At 41.9% G+C, this 26,917-nt stretch overlaps 1 protein-coding gene across 2 annotated transcripts in view; it reads right to left on the bottom strand.

Annotated features, from left to right (window-relative positions):
- The window catches only part of SLC25A13 (solute carrier family 25 member 13), a 178,217-nt gene extending 168,453 nt beyond the window's left edge, over positions 1 to 9,764 (bottom strand). For both annotated transcript variants that reach the window (XM_032874629.1, XM_032874639.1), the window contains exon 1: positions 9,749 to 9,764. In XM_032874629.1, coding sequence (XP_032730520.1) covers positions 9,749 to 9,763 — 15 coding nt within the window. In that variant the 5' untranslated portion in view covers position 9,764. The remainder of the gene's footprint in view (positions 1 to 9,748) is intronic.
- Between the last annotated feature and the right edge of the window lie 17,153 nt (positions 9,765 to 26,917).

The raw sequence follows: 26,917 nt of genomic DNA, 5'->3' as shown, positions 1-26,917 counted from the left end.
TGATTAGACTTAGATCCAACATTTTTAACAAGCATTCTCCCAATGTCATGGATGTTGTGTACTTCCCACTGCATCACCTCAGGGGACTGTCAATGCTAGCTTGTTCCATTTCCTGATAATGTTAAATTGGATCAGAGGTCGAAGCAGAGCTCTTCATTGTACAGTAATTTACAAGGAGATACTCTGAGACAATGGGAATTCTAACAGTCTTTTACTGACTAGTTTAAGCACCCACTGGAAGAACCTTGCCCAAATCAGTTATTACCTAAGAGTTATGAAGTGGTATTTTTTCTTTTTCCTAATTCTATCGAGCCTTCCACCTTTACTGGTTGGCATTCTTTGGTATTTAAAAAAAAAAAAAAAAAGCTATACCTCTCACTCTCTGTCTCACTTTGACTTTTGGGGGCATGAATACTACTCTCTCATGGAATGATAGTGTAGCTCTTTTTTATTCAATGCGTTACAGTCTATTTGCAATTGATTTTTTTTTTAATCATGGTAAAATACACACAAAACTTAACATTTTAACCATTTTCAAGTGTACAATTCAGTGGCATTTAGTGTATGCACAATGTTGGACAACCACCAGCACTCCTCATTTCATCACTCCAAACAAATTCTATAGCCACTGATATCTAACTGATTTTAATAGCCATTGTTTTTTTGTAATAATTGTAAGACACACTCATTGTAATATGGGTATGTATACACATATGTGTGTGTGTTTAAAGAATGAAATAATACATGAGAATGACTGCTAATATTAAAATTTAGCCAACTTAGAGGCGCCTGGGTGGCTCAGTGGGTTAAGCCTCTGCCTTCGGCTCAGGTCATGATCTCAGGGTCCTGGGATCGAGTCCCATGTCGGGCTCTCTGCTCAGCGGGGAGCCTGCTTCCCCCTCTCTCTCTGCCTGCCTCTCTGCCTACTTGTGATCTCTCTCTCTCTTTCTCTGTCAAGTAAATAAATAAAAATTAAAAAAAAAAATTAGCCAACTTAAATAAACCATTATGCAGAAGTTGCTGGAATAGAAAGGCAACATCCAAACCCACTCATCAAACATAACATCACAGGAAAGAACCAAGAATTATGGGCCCCTGATGTAATACTCAGTACCAAGTACCCAATAACCTGAGAGAGGCACCCAGCAACTCTTAGGAAGCACTCAAGCCAAAAAAAAAAATTAAAAATTAATAAAACCCTAAACTTGATCAAGCCTCCAGATCGATCACTTGTCAGAAAACACTGAGGACTGAAGAACAGTAGGGGGAATGCAATCAGTAAAATCCAAACTGCAGGAAAGATGACCCAATTCCCTCATGGAATAAACTGCACGGAAATAAAATGAGAGGCAGCAGAACCTACAGATTAACAGGATTTAAAAGGCAAATCAGTCAAATGCCATGTGTGGCCCATGTTTGAATCTTGATTAGAACAAACAAACAAACTGTAAAAACTATAAATTCAGGACATGGGATTAGGGATTAACATCCTGGCAGGTGTCTGAAGGAATGGTGAAATAAAACTAAAACCCCTGTTCCTAAAAAGAACTAAAGAGAACTAAAAAAGTTAAAATAAAAAACTTAAAAAACCTACCAACCCATACAGAGAAATGACAAGAAACACTCCTCCTGACTAAGCTCTAAATTAAATAACAAACAAACAAACAGGCTCCCTTTTTCCCTGGGAGTTACACTGTTGCCATAGCTTTATGGCTGGGAATGAGAACAGGGGTCCCATTCACAAACCACTGTGAAGGATATCAGAAGGGAACGAGCGTGAGGTAATACTGGAAAAAAGAGACAACAGCCAAGACCAAGGAGGCGTTAGCTGGCTAAAGAGATTAATTTTATTCTATAGGCAATACAAAACTACACTATGTAACAAGGCAAATTAAAGAAGGCAATGTCATCTCGTGGTTACGCGCCTGGACTCTGGAACCAGGCTGCCTGACTTCCAATCCCTAGCTTGGCCCCTTCTAAGCTGTGTGCCCTTGGACAAATCATTTAACTTCTCTGTTCACCAAGACACTTAAACACTCTGTTCAGGTAAGTCTGCCCGTCTGTATGATGGAGATAAGAACAGCACTTATATATCATAGGATTGTTAAGAACATTAAATTACTTCATGTCCAGAGTGCCTAGAACAGTGCCTGACTTTGTGAGTATTAAATAAACGTAACCTGCTAAGGCTGCTGTTACTTGCATAACATTTCTGAATCTTAAGTTTCCCTGTCAAATGAGGCTACAATACCTTCCCTGTTATGCTATAGGTGATTTTAAAGATAATCATAAAGATAAGCATGGATCTTCATATTACCTGGTTATTTTAATCCCCATAGACTGTGAATTCTTGAAAACATGCCCAATAACGGACTCATTTTGGTAAGCCCGGTACAGTAGGAGCTAGCAGATGGTCAGTATCAACAACACGCCCGAATGCATCTTTTAATAAAAACTGTTAAGCGCTGTCCACGTGAACACAGTACGGCTACGAGCCTGGCAGTAAGAGCCAATCTTAGAAGCTGCTTTGACAGACCTGGACAGAAGGGAGAGGGAAGTGAAGGGAACAGACCAAAGGCAAGACCGGGCTGGAAGCTAGAGCAACGCTGTAGCTAAAAAGTAATGAAAACCTGGGACATAAGTGGAAGAGATAGGACATTCCTGCTCTAGGGCATAAGGGTTTACTGGACCCATCTCTCTGTCCTCTTCCGAATTCCCACCGGCGGCCTCTCCTGGCCACCCACAACAGGCACGTAACTGAGCTAATTGGAAACTTGAACCAGTAGGAAAGTGAAGTCGCAAGGTCAAAGTGAGGAACTTGATTCTGCATTGGGGTCAGGATCGTGAGGAACAATCAACAAGATGAATTCAAATCTAGGTAAGCAGAGTTGGAAATATCTTTGAGGCAGAAAATTGAGATTTGTAACAAACAGCTGCGCACGGCTGCTGCTAGAGAGAGCTATCCAGACTGACTGACACGGAGCCATCACCCACCAGAGGGAAGAGGTTCTAGGGACACCCACAGTTCAGGGGGAAGCAGAAGGACAAAAAGAAGCCGGCAAACGAGAATAAAGGAATAATGTGAGAGTTAAGACGCCAGCAGTGAGAGGGGTTATCGTGAATGCTGATGAAAGGTGTTACAGGCAGGAAGCGGTGGGAAATGAAGTCCCATGAATCCAGATACGAGGAGGACAGGCTAACAGTTTCAGAACTGACAACTTTAGGAGGGAATGTCAAAAAAGAGAAGAGGCACAAGTTCATTTTCAGGACCTATAAGTATGGGTGGGTAGCTAAGAAATGGAGAAAAGTACAACCCTTGTATAATAATCGTACACTCCCTTAAATAATAATTCAGGGATATGTTCCAAAAATAATACCCTGACCCCAATGAAGAATCAAAATTAATCCTAAAACCCTAAAATTTATCCTGGATTTTATCATTATTTATTTAATTCTGCAAAAAGTTGGACTAACCTACAACCAATTCAAAAGGTGCTGCACCCTTGGCATAGGAAGGCAACTACATTTAATTACACAGTAATGAGAGTTCCAGACCACTATTCTTTAAACTTTAATGTGCATACAGTCCCCCTGGGGATCTAGTTAAAATGCAGATTCTGATGCAACAAAATCTTTGGCCTGGGCTGAGTCCAAAAATGGTGCAGTTCTAACAAGCTCCCAAGTAAACCAAAGCTGCTGGCCCATGGACCAAAAGTTCCAACAGCAAGGCTCCAGAAGACCACTCAGACAATCTGGCTAAGCAGCCACATCGCTAACTATTACGGTGAACACTGAATGATCACAAGCTTAAGAAAAGCAAACTATGTCTTGTCCAGGTAAATCAAATAATGTCTATGTCCCCCAGTTTTCAGTTAGGTAGAAATGTCCTACAGCCCACAAAGGCATCTCTTGGCCATCCTGCAGCACTTCCTAATCCCCAAAGTATCTACACACGTTACACTGCATTTGCTCATCACACAGGTCACAGACACTCCCTACTTTCCCAGAGAAGTTAGACTCATCCATGTGCTCACCATCAATGTAAGCCACACATAACCCACTCCTCCCTGGCTAGCTCCTCACTAAACCAGAGCTACACAAACATAAATAAATAAAACGTTCTTTGCAGCCTCCTCCCACTTAAGAAATCAGTTCCGAGCTCCTCTGCAGCTCAACCTAGCACTGTGACCAGACTCAGACACACAAAAATTTCATGCCTAACTTAGAAAAACTTCTACATAGGCATCTGGGGCTACAAGCCTGTTCAATCAGGCTTATGATGGGGTTCAGGACACAATGCACCAAAACGCAGCACCTTGGCATCTGTAATGTCTGAAGCCAAAGGAGTCTGAGAAAACAGCAGGAGCAGGAAGGTCACTCTGACCTCCACCCCCACAACCCTCTTTCCTGAAATCGGTCATGTAACTCCCATGTGAAGGGTACCCTCCCTGTACCAGGAGGAGGAAAGACATTCTTATCGCCAGAGATGGGGAAGTGGGGACCCAGACAGCAGTACAAACAAAACCTCGTTAAACTAACCCTTGTCTTCTAGTTACTTCTTCATCATTTACTACTCCTGGCCCAAACCCCTTCACCTCAGTTATTTCCAAACCCACTCTTTCTTTGTCTAAAAGGAATAAAAGTTTCCTGCCCTGGTCACTTCTCTGGGTCTTCATTCTCTTGTGAAGACTCCCATACCCGGGTAAAAATTCAGTAAAATTTGTGTGCTTTTCTCCTGTCCATTTGTTTTTGTCAATTTAATTTTCAGATCCAGCCAGGGACCCCTAGGAGAGTCCAGAAAAACTCTTCCCTCCTCTACACTTAGACTTATACAATTTTCCTCCAAACCATAATGCGCGAGTCTTATGCAAAAGACATTTTACCATAGAACAGTAAGTGTATCTTGAAATATCTGACTCTTACATATCAAGTCAACAATTTTCATGGATAACATGTGGAAACTGTGACTACATGTGGAAATCAAGACAAAGCTACCAGCCTAATAACAGTCATTAAATAGAGTGGTTTATTTAGGTTAAATTACTAAGAATTTCAACACTGCCAACTCTGCTATGTTGTCAGCACCTAAAGTCAAAAGGAACCATCCGGGCTTATTTTCACTCACACAACTGCACAGCAAATTTCCAAAGGAAATAGCTAAATATGAGTACTCTATCTTGTAAACATTTCCAATCAACAAACCAGACCACCACGCTACATATCAACCACTGGGAATAATTCCGAGGTAACACACCAGAGCCACCATTAATTGGGCCGATTTAACCCAACAAGAGGGTCTGGTTAAACGGGCCATGAAAACAGGGCTTGCTCAGTTGCTGCTGAAGACATGCTAAGGGAACTGTATCACGGTGGCGGGGCACAGCCCCCTTACTTCCCAGCAAAACCAACATGCATCTGCAGAGTCACACATTCCTCCTTTCCAAGACACACCCCAAGGCATCGTGGCAGCAAGGATGGATGCTTATGAAGCAGCACATGCTGAGCGAAGAGGGGAGCTTCCCACTGACAGAGAGTGGGAAACTCAGGGCAGAATGATTCCATTTAAGAACCGAACAAAAGTAGAGGCCAGACATAGGACAAAAAGTCAAAGAAGCAGGAGTCACAGCCCCTCCAGCAATCTTATAAACAACTCCATACCCAAAAAGACGTGCTCCCTAGTTTGTTTAGGTGTTATATCCTGGCTTTCAATCCTTCCCACCGCTCCCACCCCCCAGTTCTCTGTTGGCTGAGCGACACCTGTAAGGAGTGTGGCCTAACTGGGAAACACCTACAGCACAGGGTCCCAAACCAGGGGAGCCAGGGGAAAAGGCTGCCGGACCAAGGTTCCTCTGTAACGTAACTCTGCCTTTCACCTGCTGTTTCTTATCACTGGAATGGGTCTTCCCTCTTCCCCCCAACCATTCCTGCTGAAATACCACCTCCTATGCCCACAGAAATGGTCTCCTTCCCTGATGCCCCCATAGCCCTTGTTATAGCACTAATCCTACCCAGGCATCTCCATGAGAGGAATCGCCTGCAGTGTGGCTGTGGTATTCCTGAAGGCCCAAGGGGAGACCAATTCATTTCATATCCTCAACTTAGCCACATTTGGAACATAAGAACAAAATACGATCAAGGCAACATCTCATCCAAGAAGGGACTATCAATACTAAGTGTACTAGTCCTACAGACCGAATTTTCATTATTAACACTTCAATTTGTCTCCAAATTCCTTTCTTTCAGGTCTAGGCTAATTTTAGACAAATTACTGGTCCATGTCCAGTGTTGTTTCTGAACATCTCTCCTGGCTGAACTTGAGGGAGCATTCTCTAACTTTTAACAGTTTCATTTAGTTTCAATTCCTCATTATTAATGTACAAACTCAACCGATGACCAAGAAGGAATGTTCCCTACAACCAAACAAGGGGTGAAGGGGAAGGAAAGGTTTTTCCTCTCTAATACTACCTTTAAAAAATGCATTTTTTGTGGAGTTGCATGAATTTTAAAAACTCATCTGCATTTTAATACATGCAGGATAGTGCTTGGAAGTTTTTAAAAGAAATCCTGAAAACAACACAAACAGTACAGGCAGACCACTTACCATTTACCATATAACAAGGGAACCCATAAGGATTATCCTTACAAAAGTAGGCAGAACAAGAGAATGGAAGCTTTTTTTTTTTTTTAAAGGTTTTTATTTATTTATTTGACAGACACAGATCACAAGTAGGCAGAGAGACCCGCAGAGAGAGAGGGGGAAGCAGGCTCCCCGCCGAGCAGAGAGCCTGATGTGGGGCTCTATCCCAGGACCCTGACATCATGACCTGAGCCAAAGGGAGAGGCTTAACCCACTGAGCCACCCAGGTGCCCCGAGAATGGAAGCTTTTTGAGTTTGTCTCAAAATACTAGGAGTTAGATAAATGTTACATCATGAAAAACATGTACCTTTGGCATCGTTATGCAGAGTCTTCATGCAAAATAAAAGCAGACCAAAGACTAGATTCTTGGCCTGCCTATCTGAACTACTACTTAAAGGATGAGGGACATGAACAATTAGTTACATTTGGGGAAAAAGAAAAAAAGAAAAAAAAAAAAAAAGAAACTCAGAATAAAGAGATCAAGAAACTGCTAGGTGTGGCTGAGTTCATCCAGAAAATATCAAATCTGCCTAATTAAATATTCAAATAATTCATCACAGTGAGTGCTGGAATTCACCTATAACTGCTGAGTTTCAGACTCTTGGCCCAACCTCGGAGACATTCCATTGAAGTGAGCTCTCTCCTAGGCAAGCTCTTCACGTTTTAATAAAAGGGGATGTCAGTCCTACTTCTAAATGAGACTATAGCTCTGTGTTCAACCCAGCAATATGGAATAACTGCACTCCAGGAAAAAGCAAAGAGCCTTTAACTTGGGTTGTCCAGCACTGACTAGTAGCCAACACAATCACCTCCCAAGAATAGTGCTAAAAGGCATCTAAATAAGAGACACTCTTGGATTAAGGCAGACCACCACAGCTCATTTTGGGAACTTTTAAGACTACATTTACGGCACTGCCCTTGAGCTACAGGGAGTGACACTACAAGAAATGGCCTTATGGAACCCACAGACATATATGTGTGGTCATGAGCTAGTTTTGAATTCAGTTCACTCACAGCATATAAAAGGACATGGGGAGAAATCATCCTCAGTACAAGGAGACCTCTCTCTCAAGAAACTGACCTCACTGATCATTTCCTCTTTACTTTGGATGCTAGAAAATTCAGTCAACTCTAGCAAGTACATCCTTATTTTCCACTAACTTTAGTCCTGGCTGCATCTTACTTTCCCTTTATCCTGTTTTTCTCATCTACTCTGACTTGGTGTTGATGTCTTGTTGGCTTATAAATACAGGTATACATGACATGAGCCATCAGAAACCCTGAAAAGAGGCAAGGCTAAAATGAATAAACAAACAAAAACACAAACTCCCGAAGAGCAAAAATGAAATGTTTCATTTTCTCTCTCATACTTGGCTAAAATTCAACTGCACTTATTGACATGATGTGACAGTTTCACAAAGATACAACCAAAAAGCTGGATCTGCTTCCATGTCACTTATTTACTTCATACTGGTTAATGATCTTTTTCTTATACTCCAATTATGTTATATGCATATTCCTCAATTTAGGCCCCTCAATTATTTTATCCCCAAATTAAAATTATTTAAATCACCTGCAGATATTAAAAAAATAAAGTACGGGAATCTACTTTCACCTACTCTGCTGCAAGAAGTCACCAGGAGAGAACGCATTCATATGAAGCCTTGGACTCTGACTGCATTCATATTTAATGCAAAGAAAAGGTCAAGGGCTACTGGGTTTGAAAGGGTTAATGAAGTTTCCAAAAATGAATACCAGGGATCCTTAAAGAATCTACCTAAAATAGTTCTCTATACCCAAAAGTTCACACACACATAAACACACTCATGCACACACCCAAGAGCAGACTCTTGAGGATGGAACTCAAGAGTAATTACAGAAAAGAAAAAGGCCACTTGGGCCACATAGTTAGGAACACGAAGTCTGCAGATTTGGGGAGCCTGGAGAAACTTAAGTCATAGAACAGCATTTAAATATATTTGTCTGCTTACAATTTCCATTGCAAATGTGATTAGTTTGCTTGAATAAATAGGAATATGATGTGTTGGCCATGTTTTCCTCTTGAGGGTTATCACAGAGTTTTGATTAAGGACAAATGTTTGAGATGTTGGGTATATTTAAGTTCACGGCACTTAAAACGAACTAAGAAGTTGTATAGGCTTGATTAAAGGGCTGCCTTCGTGAACTTAAAATTAAAAGCAATAAATTCCAATGAGTCAAGTGATTGGGACTAAATATGGTATTCTGTCAGAAAAGTTGAAATGGAGTCCAAAGAGACTGAAATGGTGTCCAGGTTTCCAAAAAAAGGTGAAAGAGGAAAGGTCAAGCTGTTGGAGTTGCCTTTCCTCTGGGTTAGTGAATGATTCACATTACACAGAATTCCTTTTAAGTAAAACTTCACAAGAGTTAACAGGCTCCCAGGACAATCTGTTTTGTCATTTCTAAAAAGAAGCCTCTCAAACGCTCAGAGGCCGGTATGTAAGTGTTGTCAGATGGGGAGAGGGCTGCAGAATGAGAAGTGGAGGCGGGACGGGGGTCTTCTGGAGTTTTTACACACGCGCGCGCGCGCAAGCCAACTATTCCGACCAGCCTCCAAAACGGAAGTCAAGGTGACTTCCCCACCCGCGGGAGGGCGGGGCCTTTGAAACCTAATAGGCCCTGGCTTCAGCCCCGGCTGTGCCGCGGGGAAGGAGAGGCCCGAGTCAACAACAGCCGGGGTCAGAAGCAGGTGCGCTCTGGGGCAGCCGCGAGACTCTAAGGACCCCGGGCCCTCGCCCGCCCGGGCCCACCGGGCTTCTCCAAGCCCAGCGTGGCTCAGCCCGCAGGGCGCCAACCAGACACCGACTCCCCTCCCGAGCCAAGTGGGAGGGTTCAACCGGCAAAGTTTCTACCGCAAGGTCGGGCCTCCGTCCCCGCACCGGCCACATGTGCTACCCGGGAGGAACGGTCACCCACCTCCTCCCGCTGCTGCAAGGTGGAACAGCTGCCCCACGCCCCTCTCTCATTTGTTTTCCACGTTGCACCAATTCGGCACGTGAACGCCTGAGGCTCCCGAGTCCCCCGGCCCCGGCCGGCCGGCACGCTCCCCGGGGCAACGGGCCGACGCTTACCTTGGCGGTCGCCATGCTGCGCGGGCGGCTGCAGGACCCTCCCGGAGGCTGGCTGGCACCGTGGGCCCCGGCGGCTCACTTCCAGTCCGGGCGGCAGCGCGGGTGGCGATACAGCCCGGCGGCGTGCGCGCCCGGCCTGCCTCCCCACGCCCTCCCGCCGGCGCGGGTCATGCGGGCGCCGCCCGCCCATTGGCTGCGCCCGGCCGGGTCCGCCGGGGCGCGCGTGATCCGACGGCCTCTGCCCTGCGGCCGGGGCGGGCCCGGGTCCGGGGGGCGGTGGACGCGGCGCGCGCACGTGACCCCGGCTGAGCTGTCCAGGGGCGGCGACCTTGGCGGCGCGGGCGGGTGGCCTGGGGGTAGGTGACCTGATGAGGGAAGCTGCTGACTTCGACTGGGGACGGCCAGACCCGGGTGAGACTCACCAGGAGGGGCACGGAGCGTGAGGAAGTTGAGAACTCCACTAGGTCACTCTTTAGCCACATTTTCTGTGTCGGTTCGCCTGCAAAGGGGCTCCACTCTGCACCGTAGTAGAATGTATCCAAAGGCACTGGCCAGTCGAAGGGAAGAGAGCAAAGTAATATCACTGGCAAAGCTACATTGAGGCCAAATCTGTAAACTCTAAGTACCAAATAGGTATATATAGTGCAGAACATAATATTAGGGAGGCTACTTCATTTCAGCCCCGCGTGTTAGGATGGAAGAGGTCAAAGATCCCCCCCCAACACACACACACACACACACACACACACCGAATATAAGCCCTGTTAAGATAACTAGGTCAGAATTTCAATTGGGAAATTTGAATGTATAACCTCCAGATATCTCAGCCCTCTTTATCAAAATTCCATTCACGTATCTCTGCCATGACAATTTATAATTAAGGCAATGGTGGTCAGAGAAAAGGGCTTTAAATGTTTTGTGGCTTGTGGATATAACCTTTCAGCAAAAGTGTATTATTAATTATTTTAATCAGTCAATACCGATTGAGTGTCTACATGTGCCAGGCACTGTGCTAGATACTGGGAACACCAAAATGACTTGAAAGATGGTCCCAGCCCACAAAGAACTTAAGGGCTAGTGAGGAGGCCAATGCATAAATAGCTGACTTCTATTTAAACAACCTGTTAAGGCAACAACCTGTTCCCAGGGCACTATGGGAACACTGAGGACTCTGAAAGTACCTTAGGGGAGATAATGCCTAGGTTGTATGCAGAAAAGAGGCTGTGTATTAGTTCAGTGAAGTGGAGGGGAAGGGTTTTCCAACCAGAGAAAAGGAAGAGAGGCAGGAGACCCAGAAATTGCTGGAGAACCACAGCAAGTCATGAAAGTAGTTGGTCATGAAAGGTGAACTTGAGCTGTGGGACTGGTGGATGAAGGGTCTGGATGGACATACAGTAGGGACCATGTCATGGAGGGTGTTGGGTGCCATGCTGAAGGGTATGCACCGTAACTGAAGGGCTTTAGAGCGGGAAGTAGCGTTTGAAGTTTTACAGTATAGACGGATCACTCTGCTTGCAGTGGGCAAGATGGAACTGTTGGTGTATTCAGACAAGGCAGGCTGAGGGCCTGAAACTAGAGATGGGATGGGGCTAAAAGAATATATAGGAGGTAAAATTAGTCACCTGTGATGACTAATATATGTGGGGGTGGGAGAGAGAAACGGAGTCGTCCTATCTTGCACCTACATCTCTGGTATATGAATGTTGGCAGTAATACAAGAGAGGAGTGTTTTGAAGTGTGTGTCTTTTTCTAAGAAGAGGATGTGCAATATACATATTACCATGAAAAGCCAGAAAAATAAGCATTTCAAAGAGGAGCAACTGATTAACATACTCCCAAGAGATCTAACAGAGCGGGAAAAACTTGAACATGTTCATAGGCAGAGAAGAAAGACCATGCAGAGTGAAAGAACAAAAACAAAAGCAAAACCAGGGGAATTGATAGAGAAAAGACTGGCGGGGGATGGGTCTACAGCTCATGCAGAGAAGTGGCCCCAGCTGCTCTAAAGGAATTTAAAAGGTACAGAGAAGACACAACCTCATGTAACCAAGATCACATCACATACTGCATATTTATTTTTAAGGGCATCACTGAAGCTCTCCTTTTATAATGTAGATGAACTTTAAAAATTTCAATGTGTGGTTGTTTTTTTTTTTTTTTTGAAGATTTTATTTATTTATTTGAGAGAGAACGAGTAAGAGAGAGCATGAGAGGGTAGAAGATCAGAGGGAAAAGCAGAGTCCCCGGGGAGCTGGGAGCCCCATGTAGAGCTCCATCCCAGGACTCCAGGATCATGACCTGAGCTGAAGGCAGTCGCCCAACCAACTGAGCCACACAGGCGCCCTCAATGTGGTTTAAATCTATTTTTAACCAATCTTAAGTGTATGGTTCAGTCCTGTTAAGCACACTGTTATGCAATCTCCAGAACTCTTTTTATCTTGCGGAACTAAAACTCTATGCTTATTAAACAGCCACTCCCAGTCTTCCCTCCCCTGCAGCTCCTGGCAACCAACTACCATTCTACTTTATGTCTCTATAAATTTGACTACACTGGATACCTCATAAAAGTGAAATCATATAGTATTTGTCTTTTTGTGACTGGCTTACCTGATTGAGCATAATATCCTTAAGTTTCATCCATGTGGCAGTGTGTGTCAGAGTTTTAAGATTCTTTAAGATTGAATAATATTCCCTTAACTTTTAAAGAAAAAGAAATAGAAAAAGAATCAAGAATCTGTAAGATTTTCTCTGGATATCTTGGAGAATTTAGGAAGTCATAGTAATGACCAAAAAAAAAAAAAAAAAAAAAACACTCGTAATCCCACCACCAGAGTTAGCCACTGTTAAACATTTTACTGTATTCAAGTCTTGATGTCTCTATGTCCTTATGTAGAGAGTTATATATTTTTTTAATTTCATTCAGTTTTATATACTGAATAAATATACAGTGTTATTTCAGTTTCAGGTGGACAATAGAGTGATTCACCAGTCTTTATCTTAGTGCTCATGATAAGTTTTCTGAAAGAGTTATGTTTTTAAATATAAGACAAAGCATCATACTCTTGTTTGTAAGTTTCTTATGGCTGTTCTAACAAAGGTACCATATGGTTGGTCACGTACAACAGAAATATATTCTCTTATAATTCTGGAGGTCATAATTTCAAAATGAGCCTTAAGGGGCTAAAATCAAGGTGATGGTAGGGCTGGGCTTTCTCCAGAAGATAGAGGAGAGAATCTGTTTCTTTACCTTTTCCAGGGGCCCACAGCCTTCTCTTCATCTTCTAAGCCCACATACATAGATAGCATCTTCTGTGTGTGACTCTGCTTCCCTCATATGGCCTCTTCTGTCCGAGAAATCCCTCCACTTCCCCCTTAGGGACACTTACGGTGGCATCTAAAGCCAACCCAGATAATCCAGGATAATCTTTCCACCCTCCAGATCCTTAATCACATCTGCAAAGTCTCTGCCATAGACATTAACATTCATAGGCTCCAGAGTTTAGGATGTGGATGTCTTTTGGGGGGCTATCAGTCCACCTACAAAACCTACCACTCTATGGATACAAGTGTATCCACATATGGATAAAAGTGAATTTTGACTTACATTTGGAGTCAGACTCAATTATTAAGCTTCTTCCTTCATTCTAGAATTTCCCCAAAAAAATTTTCAAATAGTTTCTCAAAATAGGAAATTTTCAGTCACAAGCTCTGAAATAGGAAAGATGCTCCTTGATTTCCTTGGAAGCAATAGCGTGACGTGAAACATCATCTGGGAAGATAAAGTGTAAGTTGCCTGGGCACCTACCATGTTCCCTCTGACCTCTTCATCATGTCCTGACAGGCTTAGGTGCACTCTTGATAAGTGACTTGTCTCATACTTGTCCCTTCTCTCTGTTCCCAGACTACCATCCTCCCTACCATTTGAAAGTAACTGACACTGATGCGCTTATAAGAAGCCAGAGGGACATACCAAAGAAGGCCAGGTGATAAGAAGGCAGAGATTAGTGTGACCCAGCTATGAGCCAAGGAATGCCAACAGTCAATAGCCACCACCAGAAACTAAGAAGACGAAAGATAGGATTTTACCTAGAATCTCGGTGGGAGCATGGCTCTGCTTGATTTGATTGGGAAAAACACCTTGACTGGAGACTTGTACTCCACAGAACTATGAGATAATAAATTTCTGTTGTTTGAAGCTACCCAGTTTGTAGTACTTTGTTTTAGCCACCCAAAGAAACCCATAGAGGTCCCAAAGCCATCTGTCTTATAGCACCAGGTGCCAACCTGGCGTGCTGGGAAAGCAGCCAATCCAAATCACAGGGAAAGCTTATGGGCTACGAAGGCACGCAGCCTGAGTGTGAGCTCAAGCCCCAGGAATTCAGAAAAGTGAACCGCGTGTCCTGCTCTGAGCTTTCACCTTTCCCAGAGCAGCCATACCTTGTAGATGCCCTTTGCCCATGCTCTTAAACTATCTGGTTTTCCTCAGCTCCCTAAAAAACAGACAAGCCAGTAAGAGGTACCCTTACCACTACCAGCCTGCTCCCAGATCCCAGCATGCTGGAAAGTCTACTCCAGCAAAAATGCTTGCAAAACACATCATCTACTGGAAATTTTAGGCATTTACTACAAATTGCAACACGATCCTTTGTATGGATTGCATTTTGCAAAGATAATGGTAGAGCTGGTAAAGGACATGTGTGCCAGAGCAAGAGGAGCACCATGAAATAAGTAAATGAAGAGTTCCCAAGTTCTGAGCTTGCTCAGGACCCAGACCCTCTGGGGCAGTCATTTGGTTTGTGAATCCTGCCCAGTGTCAGATCAAGCACGATAAGGCTTCCCTGAGAGTGGGCTAAAAGTATGTCGGAAATGAATATGACCTAGTATTCTTAGTAGATCAAAAAGAGAAAGCTGTGTCAACATTTTTAGAGTTAAAAAGAAAGGAAAGGGATGGGGCACCTGGATGGCTCAGTGGGTTAAAGCCTCTGCCTTCAGCTCAGGTCATGATCCCAGGGTCCTGGGATCAGCTCAGGTCATGATCCCAGGGTCCTGGGATTGAGTCCTGCATCGGGCCTTCTGTTCAGCCTGCTTCCTCCTCTCTCTGTGCCTGCCTCTCTGCCTACTTGTGATCTCTGTCTGTCAAATAAATAAAATCTTAAAAAAAAAAAAAAAAAAAAGAAAGGAAAGGGAGGGAGGGAGTCAAGAAAAGAAGACATCTTGAGAAAGTGTAATTGAAATCAAATCCCCAGAGTTTTGAGATATGCTCTTGGCCTTGAATAGCTAGTTGCTGAGACCAGAGCAGGTATACACAAGCCTGTGAACACTTGCACCCTTGGGTAGACCTTCAGTTTCACCAAATATAAAATGTGAGCATTGAAAGTTACCCAAAAATGGAAGTAGGGGCCATATCAGCAACTACCAACAGTCTGCTGGGGAAAAGGAATCACAATCACTAACTTTACGTATAATTCATTGTAATGTCTTGGTCAATAGCCAAATATTCCAGGGATAAATGATGAGATTCACAGGCACTCAAAGTACATAGAGCTTTGCAGGAGGCAAAGAAAAATCTCTAAAATCTGCTATAGCCACTACAGATTTGGGGATGAATTCAGGTTTCCAATTTCATTTCAAGTCCCTAGACTACAGTATTTACTGGTAAGAGTATCTAAATATGGTACTGGGGTAACAGATGGCACATAGTACCCCCAAAAAGGTCTAAGTTGACAGAGGTATGTGATTGCTGTGTATTCTGAGAGCATAACGGACTCTTGGGTAAAATTCAGTAGAGAGCTGATGCTTGACCAGGATTCATGGGATTATACACATTATTTATACTTCCATGGCTCAAGCGTTGACCATTGCAGCCCCTGCCAACATGGCCTTATATTCTAATATTAAACCATTTTCCTGCCCTACATCATATTCTACGCAAAGAAGCCAAGGTGAAGAAGACTCAGTCCTGGCCCTCAGAGAATTCACAGATCTATCATTCTTGTCTTTGTCAGATGTCATTGGATCAGAGAAATCTGCCCCTCCTCCATTCACCTGCCACTTAGGTTTTCATTCTATCCCTTATCACCTGGAATACATTTATAATTTATTTGTCATCTGCCTTCCCCCGTTGGAAAGAAAGTAGAGATTGTATGCCTGGTGTCTGCAACACTGACATGTATAAGGCACTCAATAAATATCCATTTAATGTATGCATTGACAACACGAAGTCCTACACCTACAGCACCAATGCCTCTAATGATTGAGGAAGATTACCCCACAGGGGCCAGTGAGTAGAAGTTTAAATTAAGGACATCCTGATGACTTGGCTTCATCCACAGTTTCAAGGCAAATTGTGAATGTTCCTATGTTAGACCAGAGCAGTTGCTCCTCCCAGTACCTTATTCCAGCACCATTCATAAGAGAAACACCCCTGGAATCTTATACAACACTGACAAAAGAGGTAGGTAAATAAGAAATAGTAGGGATATTTTGAAGAACTAATAGTATGAGAACAAGGGAAGTCCGAACCATGTTGAAGCAAGGGTCATGCCTTACATCCTGCTGTGTTGTACAGACCAGGCTCAGAACCTTTGTGCATTGGTTTCCTATTGCCATTATAACAAATTGCCACAAGTTTCTTGTTTAGAACATCATAAGTGTATTATCTTATAGTTCAGAAGTCCAAAATGGATAAAATCAAGATATCGGTGGGGCTGTGTTACTTTCTGGAGGCTCTAGGAGAGAATCCATTTATTCCTTGCCTATTCAGCTTCTAGAAGTCACCTTCTTACCTTGGCTCATGGCCCTCCTCCATCTTCAAAGGCAGCAAGAGCAGGTCCAGTTCTTCCCATATCACATCAATCTGATCTCTTCTTCTGCTTGCTCTTTTATATTTAAGGACCCTTGTGATTACATCAGGCTCAGCCACACAATCCAGGATAACCTTCCAATGTTAAGGTCAAGTGATTAGTGTATTAGTTCGTTAGGGTTTACCATAACAAAGTGCCACAGACTAGGTGACTTAAACAATGGAAACTTATTTTCTTAACAATTATGGAGTTTAAAAGTTTCTGACCAAAGTGTCAGCAGGGTTTGTCTTTAGCAGGGTTAGTAAATCTCTCTTCTTGATTTATAGATGGCTGTCTTCTGCCTGTGTCTTCACATGGTCTTCCCTGTGTCCTAATCTTCCCTTCTTATAGAGATACCAGTCATACTGGATTAGAGGCAATCCCAGTGATCTCATTTAAATTTAATTACCTCTTTAAATACCCTATATCCAAAAACAGGCACATTCTTAGGTTCTGGGGGTTAGTATTTCAGTATATGAATTTTGAGGGGTACACAATTCAGTTCATAATGGTTAGCAATTTTAATTCCCCCTCCTACCTTAATCCTCTTTTGCCACATAATGTAATGTAACATATTCAGAGGTTCTGAAGATGGAGACACGAATGCCTTTGGGGAGCCTAACACACCTTGTACTGAATATGGTATCACTGGCATAGCAAATCTTTGAGAAATAGCAGTTCTGAGAGTAGAATATTTAAAACCTTTAACCATGGTCCCATAAGATCCCAGTAAAGTGAAACTGATTGCTCACGGGGATTAGGTCAAGTCTTTTTTTTTTTTTTAGGTCAAGTCTTTAAAGAGATTAAGCTCTATCTCTATAGTCCGGAAGGAGAATATTCCAGGGTTTGTTCACCAAACCCAACTCTGTGTTTATGAGTCTGACTGAGGTCCCCCAAGCCCAGCAATCCACTCAAAGCAGGGGCAAGCCAGGCGTAGGCCACCCCAACCCCTCAGGGCACCCAGGAGGGATGTAGCAGAACAGGCAAATGCATCAGCAGGCCAGCATCTGATCAGCAGGAAGGAGCAGAAGCCAGTAACGTATAGTGAGCTCTCCAGGCCTGACCAGCTGTAGCACGGAGCATTCCTTCTTAGGGCAGCTATGTCTTTCACAAGAACTCCTAAAAGTCTTCATCAAGAGCTCTATAATTCCTTATGGAATTAGATGCTCGGGAAAACAATCTTACCAAAACTGGTTTCATGAGACTTGTTTTTGTTTTTATTTATTTATTTTTTTTAATAAAAAGTAAGCATCAAAAACAAACAGAAAAAAAACACCACCACCACCACCAACAACCAACTCTGTCATAGGTATTATTTCCCTCTAGCCCTTCTTTACAGCTAATCAAGATGTAGACAAGCAAGGACTAGTTGGGCTATGTAGTTTCTGCCCTGGCTTTTATTATCTCCTCATCTATCTCTCTCTGTGTCTATTTGTCTAACTAGCTTCCAATAGAATGGTGAGTGAATAATCAGACAGACCTTTATTGGAGTCCCAGCTCCGCCAGCTACGGCTGCAGAGCCTTCGGGCAGTTATTAACCTCTCTGAGCCTCAGTCTCTTGATCTGTAAATGAAATAAAAGTACCCATTTTGCAAGGTTGCTATGATACTGAATTGAATATGTAAATCATTCCGCACATAAAAGCGGGTTCTAAATGATAGCAATACAAGAATGAAAGGGTCAGAGCAGCCGTCCTCCTTGACTCTTTCCTGCTCTCGTGCCCAATGACTCTATTCTAGTGTTACTGCTTCTAGTATTCTGTTACACAGATGAAGACTATCCAGGCCTAGGCGCACTGTCTCAGAATCTTTCAAAGGCAGGCAAACATAGGGGTGGAAAAAAAGAAGGGAGGCAGATCAATTTAGAAGACGTGGAAAATTTACTTTTGAAGCTGGAACTTGAAATTCCAATAAGGCAGAGAACATGAGAACCCTTGAGTACTTACGAACAACCTACCAGTGTTAGCTCTAGGTTTCCAGTTTGAAGATATTGGACCAGATGGTTCATGTCTGAACTTGTTTGTCACTTGGACACAATCACAGTTCCAGCCCCAGGGCCACCGGCCTTTGCAGTGCTTTATCTTCCTTCTGGCTGCCACTGCCTAAGTCCATTAGGGATCCACTGCCAGCTAGAAAGAGAGGCCAGCACAGTCAACCTCCAAGAACTCGTGCGGAAGGCAGAGCTCATTCTCTTGAGAATAAAAGGATCTTTTAAACAAATAAGAGGTCATTAAACATCAAAAGGTAAAAGTAAGAAGAAACTCACCAGATACCAAAAGGGGCAGGAGAATTCAAACTCTAGCTGACTGTCTGGCTTTTCTCTGTGAGACCCCATGGAATGTGGCTCCTCCTGCATCTCAGGTTCTCCCACCTCTTACTTCCTGACTGCCTCCAGTTCCTCAACGGGCTGAGCTTTCCTGCCCCAGGATCTCTACACTGACTGTTCAGTCTGCAGCGAAGACCACCGGTCCCTCTCCCTGATCTTCTTTTTCATCCTCAGGTACTCAGGGGTGCCTTCCCGACCTCCTTTCTAAAGCAGGAACCTCCTTGTTGTTCTCTATCTCTGCATCCTGTTTCTGGCCCTTTTAGCATTTATAACAGTGAGTAATTACGTGTGTGTGTGTGTGTGTGTGTGTGTGTGTGTGTGTGTTTTCTGAGCATTGGTGTGAAAAGTTACTTGGGACAGAAAGATTGGAGCTAGATGGAGAAGGTGAATGGCTTCTTGTTCTGGGGTAGATCCTGGGCCTTTCTACTGGTAAATACCTGGTGCAGTAGCTCAATCAACATTGTCACAAGTAAATGATTTGAGACTTGATGTCACGGGCTAAGGGTCAGGGGACCCGGATTTTAGTTCTAATCCGGTTCTGCCACTTACCAGTCTTATCACTGTGGGCAAATTACTTCTCCCCTCCGAGACTCAGGTTTTTTACCAATGAAGTCAATGTACTTGATTGCAAATGCTCAATCAAGTACTAATATTCTGTTTTCTTCTTCTGATTCATTTAAACAGACTGTCAGTCAGCCAGCCAGCCAACCTCAGACATAAGGTGGAATAGGAAGCCATTTACTATAGTAAGACTGGGGTGGGATGCTGCATATCAAGGACAGTGATAGCCTCTGTCCTTAAGTTGCAAACTGTCCATTCACAAGGGAACAGATCTCCACTGATCCAGTCACATACTCTGGCAAGATTCATTGGTTGGATATGTAACTGCCTTTCAGGGTTTTTGCAAGTCAGGAAAACGAAAGGTACCTGATCTCCTGTCACAATCTGTGACAGGCATTGCCTCCAAAGTCGCTAGTTAAGAAGATAGCTGTCCTAGCAGAGCCAGCCCCAAAAGCCCTGGATGCTTTTGGAAGACCCAGGCTAACAGGACACAGATCAGAAGTTGTGGGGGGAAAGACCTCTCCAGAGCTTTGCTGTTCAATACTGTAACCATGAGCCACATGTGGCTACCAAGCACTTGACATGGGGCTAGGGTGAATTGAGATGTGCTGAAAATATAAAATATATGTTGCATTGCAAAGATTTTAGTACAAAAAAGCATATGTAAAATATCTGACTAAATAACATAAATTGATGACATGTTTGAAATGGCAATAGTTTAAACACGTTGGGTTAAATAAAATATATCCTTAATATTAATTTTATAAGTTTCTTTTAATGTAGCTCATAGAAAATTTTAAATTACTGAGGAACTCAAATGATGTTGCTATTGAATAGGGCTGATCCAGAGCTAGTTGTGTGTAGGGAGGGGGGCAGGAGAGAGAGAGAGGAGAAGGAGGAGGAGGGGGAGGAAAAGGAGCAGGAATTGGTGCAGAAAAGAGGGACTTGATGGAGGAGATGGAAGTGAATCAAGAAGATATTCTGCCTAGTGTGTCCCCAATTTGTACTCAATTGCACCATTAGGCAGCAAGGTGGCCAAAGTCCAGCAATGCCAGGTCATGGATTGGCGTTCCCAGAGATGACCATTTGAGGGATTTTCAGATATGGGATTTCACATGAGGATAGGGTAAGAGGAATCGGATGAAGTGGGAGGCAGGGAAGTCAGATACAATTCTGTTACCTGTCCCCCCTCAAAACCACACTGCACCCTGAGCTTGCCCAACTGGCAAAGAGAGCTCTAAATGGGAAGGAGAAAGGCTAAAATAAACAACGTGGTGGATTAAACACAGACTGAACCTTAGTTATTTAGAAATAGGATTTTGATTTTATGGCATAAAGCATCAGTTATTTTTTTTTTAAGATTTTATTTATTTATTTGACAGAGATCACAAGTAGGCAGAGAGGCAGGCAGAGAGAGAGGAGAAAGCAGGCTCCCCACTGAGCAGAGAGCCTGATGCAGGGCTTGATCCCAGGACCCTGGGATCATGACCTGAGCTGAAGGCAGAGGCTTTAACCCACTGAGCCACCCAGGCGCCCCCCAAGTTATTTTTAAATTCTAATTAGATTAGAGAGAGTTCTGATAACACCAAAAACAACAAAAGAGAAAAAAATAAAAATCATCCATATTCCCCTAATCCAGTTATAACTATTTTAATACTTTACAGTAACTTTCTTCCAGTTCTTTTCTTTGTATGCATGAGTGTGTGTTATAATGATGTGTTATATTATTGGGATTACACAATTTGTGTATCTTACTGTTTCAATGATTTGGCATAAAAATTATATCATGTCACTAATTATTCTTGAAAAATATAATTATAATTGCTACTTAATATTACACCGCAATAATTTATCAACACTTAAGCATTCTCTAATGGTTGGGAGTTTTAAATCATTTATCATTTTTATCTACCATAGGTAAAATGTGACAAATAACTTTGTACATCAAATTTGTTCTAATATTTTAAGGAAAGTGAAAGAAGTCTACCAAAACCATTACAGAGAATGCAAAGGAAGTCAGTGAGTGTCCTCACATATCTTATCTTTTTAAGAATAGACAGAATTGGGGGCGCCTGGATGGCTCATTGGGTTAAAGCCTCTGCCTTCAGCTCAGGTCATGATCCCAGGGTCCTGGGATCGAGCCCCACATCAGGCTCTTTGCTCGCCAGGGAGCCTGTTTCCTCTTCTCTCTCTCTCTGCCTGCCTCTCTGCCTACTTGTGATCTCTGTCTGTCAAATAAATAAATAAAAATCTTTAAAAAAAAAAAAAAGAATAGAATCAGTCAAGTTAACTTATTCTTAAGTTTTCTTCCTATTTTGAAATTTTATGTCTGACTCTTTGGAAAAACATTTTAGTTATCATTCTTTGGGAGTTTTTTTGTCATTTAAGATATAGAAGAGTATTTTATAATTTCCTATCTCCTACGGGTGATTTAGAACAGGCTTTGACTATTTGGCTTTCCACATGACTTTCAGAAATATCGTCTCTTTGTACTGACTAGAGATCAATTCTCTCTATCCCACATTTCACTTTTGAAGGACTAGAAGCACAAAGGCAAATTTTCAAGGTATACTGAAACTGAAAATAACTCATATTAGATATTAGATGTGGTGAAACCCAGTGTTAAAAACTGTAAAGGCTCTGAGATTTTAGTCTACCTGAAAGCTAACAAGTTTCACAGATGCTGGCAGAAGACACGAGACTCTTGAGTCAGAGACAGAGGACAGTTTATTATTCACAGTAACAGCAACAGCCGGGATATTGGTTTTGGTTTTTCTAAGTCCCATTCCCATAAGGTGACACAAAGAGGGCCAGGTGATACCTGTCCATGCAGTTATTTGCATTACAGGGGAGGACCCTGAATTAGGGAACCTGAATCTTTTATAAGGGACAGTAAGCATGCTGTTCTATGGCCAGAAGTCTCCAAGTCTGTTTGTGATACAAATGTCCTAATGAGACAATTTGGAGCAAACACCAGTAAAGCCTCTGCTAATAAGATGTGCAAAAATGCAAGAGACCTGTAGGGTATTATCTTCATTATGGGCATGAAGATGGTATTAGGAACTGGTTGGAGTATGTCTGTATATCGTAATCATGAGACTGCTGTTATTTTCATCAGGACCAACCTGAGGCCTCTTTTTTTCTGGCGTGTGGCACTTTCTTTCCATATTCCTTATCCACAGGAGTTAATGTCTGTATGCATAAGCTTCAAAGCAGCCTATATAGAGATTTATTCAGATCTGGATACAATAGCATCATGTCCACTTCCATGAGTATAGTCAGAGCAAACCATCCCAGTTCTGCCAGCAAGACTGCAAGTGCCTGTGAGACAGATTGAGGAGCTTACTCCCTCCCTCCTGGAGAATGGACTGGAATAACACTGCACAAACCCCGTATGCTCCTTAAAACTCCCTACATCCACTGAATATGGCTGAAATGCCACTGATCACCAGAAACCATATAAAAAGAGGTCTCACCAAAAAGATTTGTTCCCTAAGGGAAAAGTCTTCAAACGTTGGCATGAATAAGTTATGAAAAGCCTTCACAACTGAAAGAGACATAATCATCATTCATGTATAACAGATTTGTTTATTCTGTAAAGATTCATTTCAGTTGATTAATTATCAGTATCTGCTGATGGTGGGGGTAACAAGGCTGTGCTGATGAGAGAATTATTGAAGTACATGCTTAGAATATTTATCACTGAGCATGTATTGTATAAACTTAGCATATTTATCATGTTCTTTCATATGGGCTCTTTCTCCCCCAAATAGATTAAACAGTACTGCCTATGATGTAGGCACTTACTCCTCCACGTATGGTACTCTATTCTTTATAGAGATATGTACTGTTTCTATACAGAATACCAGTAGCCCCTAATGTGAATAAGTGTGACACTGTACGTGGTTCTTGTGTCTTTCTCAGTCTTAGGCAGAGCTTTTCCAATATAGACTGCAGATTGTCATCTCTAGCACTTTATATAGTATGATCTTGGGCCAACCAATCCCCCTGTAGTACAACTATCTTTGTAAAAAAAAAGTACAATTTGTGTAAGTTAAAGATCAGGCATTTTAAATGAGAAGTAAAGGTGAAAGTTGACTAAATTTCAATTAGTTATTAAATTCAATAAGTTATTAAAATCAGCATCTCTCAACATAATCTGTAATATGTAATAATATGTAATGATCTTCAAAGAAACTTTTTCCTTCCATTTATTGAAAATGATAATAAGAACAACCATTTATTGATCGATACACTGAACTAGATGCTTTGGATTTGCATTCACATTCCATCTCCAATACCCTTGAAGCTCATATTATTATCTGCTGACCACAGCTTAAGAAAGCAAGGCATAAAGAGTCTAGGTCACTTGCCTTATATCATTTCATTTATATGTGACCAGGTTGGGATTCAAACTGCTCTTTTTCCTAATTTGGGGCTCTCTGCTACAATGCTAGATGGCTCTGTCTTCTGATATTTAGGCACGGCCGCTATATGAGGATTGTGATTCCAGCTCCAATAATACTATCTTTGTGGCCTGTCTTTGTGTCCCAGTTTCCCCATAGACTTGTCTCATCTCATTTATCTGTATAGCTTTAATAGATCACTCTCAAATATTTACCCCTTTCCTTTCTCTTCCTGAACTTCCAACTCATTTTGCTTATGTACTTGCCTTCTGACCATTTCTTTAATATTTAATATTAGTACTTTAATATGTCCAAGTTGAGGGATGTCTGGGTGGCTCAGTCTGTTGGGCATCTGCCTTCGGCTCAAGTCTTGATCCCAGGGTTCTGGGATCAAGTCCCACATCAGGCTCCTTGCTCAGTGGGGAGCTTGCCTCTTCCTCTTCTACTGCCTGCCACTCACCCTGCCTGTGCTCTCTCCCTCTCACTTTGACAAAAAAATAAAATCTTAAAAAAAAAATATGTCCAAGTTTCAACCAGCTACTCCCATATTGACCTCTATTTCAGTAAATATCACCATCAACCATCTCGTTGCCCAAACCAGAAACACAGGGAGCATTCTTGACTTCTCCTTCTCTTTCCCTCACTCTCCACATCTCTTCAATCAGTGTAGATTCAAGTGCTGTAGATTACACCATGTAAATACCTCTTCTCTGTCCTACCACCACTGTAGTAATGTCAGCATGATCATCTCTCCTGAGGAATTCTGATGATCTCTTAAAGGGTCTCCCTGCCTCTGCTTCATTCTCCTCCACACTGTCCTTCACCCTGTATCCAAAGTGAACCTTAAAATTCCAAGCCTCTTCAGGCTGCTCCTTTATTCAGAATCTTTTAATAGCTCTCCTTTGTCCTTGAGTAAATTCCCAAGACCTTACCATTGCTTGCTGGCTCTTTGTCTACACGTCAGCCTCATCTTTTGCCACTTTCTTCCCTGCAACTTCTGCTTTAGTCAAGCTGAACTAATTTTAGTTTCTTAAACTCTTCTCCCACTCTCTTCTTGCCTTGGTTCTTTTCAAATCTTGCTTGTTCTACTGTGGGGAAGATGTTACTCTATTGTTACCACTCTCTCACTTTTCTCCCAAAATGATTACTATATGGGAAGGAGAGAGCAGAGTTTCAGGATCTGGTCCCAATGGGGAACAACCCTATGCTTTCTGTTTTCTTATCATGGTGGCTGAATTTGTAGGTATCAATAGCACCTATCCTGCTCAAAGGAACCAAATCTTTTTATTTTCTCTTGCTACTGAACCTTTCAAATATTTGAAAATATAATTGGATCATAACAAACAGAGAAAATAGCCCTGAACATTTAAATTAGCAGTTTGCCTACAAGAAAATTTATCTTTGATTGATTAGGAGGACTGATGATTTATGGTTGGGGTGTAGTAGGCTCAGCAGTTGTCAGGAGGTCTAAGTCTCAAAGGACTCATGATATCAAGTGTTACCATAATCCTGACACCCATGTACCTATTAAATCAGAAGCTACCATTTGCTTTATTGCTATTAAGCCTAGAAATTTATTATGCTCCTAGAACTTGTCAGAGTCTCTGAGACATCATGAGGCTTGATGTAGCCACATGGAGCTATATGAAGCCCCATTGTTTATGGATCACTTTCTCTTCCATTTTCTCTCTCTTGTGACTTTTTCCAGCATTTTTTTCAGCATCAGAAAAGTGCATTCAAAAGATTACAAACAGCAGTTGGTAATCAGTGCATAACAGCTTTCTGTGTCTAATACAATTAGGTGTACATTAGATACTGGGTGTAATAAGAATACTGTCACTGTAATAGAACTCTGTCAAAGTACCAATGCCTCCCACTTTGAAAATACACGGATCAATTTTGTATCCCCTATGGAAGGGGAACAGTGTAACAGTTGCATGGCATTACTCTGTGACAAATTTCAACAGCTTTTGCCTATCAAATTCTGAAGGAAGATGGTATACATGCAAATTTACATGCTATTTAATATCCTTCAAGCTCCTTCTTATTGAAGCTGTATCCTTGATGCTTTTAAGCTAAATTCAAGCATGATTTTAGATCATGTCCATAGTTGGTACCAGAGCATTAGTGAAAGAAATATTATGTTGTTGAATATTGAACATGTCCCAATTAAAACTAAAATGCAGTACTTGTATGAAATATCCAGGGAAGACAAATCTATAGAGACAGAAGAAGTGCATTAGTGGTTGCCAGGGTCTAGGGATAGGAACAAGGAGTGACTGCAAATGGGTGGGTGGTGTCTTTTGGGAGTGATGGAAATAATCTAAAATTGGATTTTATGATAGATTTTTATGACTGTAAATTTACTAATGATCATTGACTTGTATATTTAAAATGAGTTTATTTTATGCTACATAAATTATAGCTCAATAAAGCTGCTTTAAAAAAAAACACGAGTAAACTATAGTGAAAATTCTTATACTCATCTTTGTGGTCCTATGGAAGTATATCCAGAGAATTAATTCTGAGATGTAGAATTGGTGGATCAGACAGATGTCTTTTGAATTTTTCACAGAAACCACCAAGTTGTCTTTCAAATTTAATTCACCACTTTACTGTCCTGCTGATAGTGTATGACACTATCCATTTCTCCATCACATTGCCAACACCTGATAATATTAATCTTATGTTTTTGATACTGTAGCAAGATGCTTATTGTTATTAATTTTTTAATTACTGTGTTGCCTTAATCATTTTTTATATGCTTATTGGCCTTTGTATTTCTTTGTGAGTTACCTATATCCTTTGTTCATTTTTAAAAATGGGTTGCTTATCATTTCCCTGTTGACTTATGTATTCTTACATAATTATGTATATTAATATCTTCCCATTATACATATTGCAAATTTTTTTTCTAGTCCAGTGTTTGATATACTACAGCCCATGAACCAAACTCATTGTGTGTTTTAATTTCTTTTTTAAATTTTTAATTCTGAAGTAATTATAGATTCACATGAAATTTCAAAGATAATACA

Source organism: Lontra canadensis, unplaced genomic scaffold (assembly GCF_010015895.1).
Source record: "Lontra canadensis isolate GAN:19392208 unplaced genomic scaffold, GSC_riverotter_1.0 scaffold2, whole genome shotgun sequence".
Taxonomy (NCBI): domain Eukaryota; kingdom Metazoa; phylum Chordata; class Mammalia; order Carnivora; family Mustelidae; genus Lontra; species Lontra canadensis.
The sequence above is the reverse complement of the archived record's forward strand: the minus strand, read 5'-3'. Positions and strand labels throughout refer to the sequence as shown.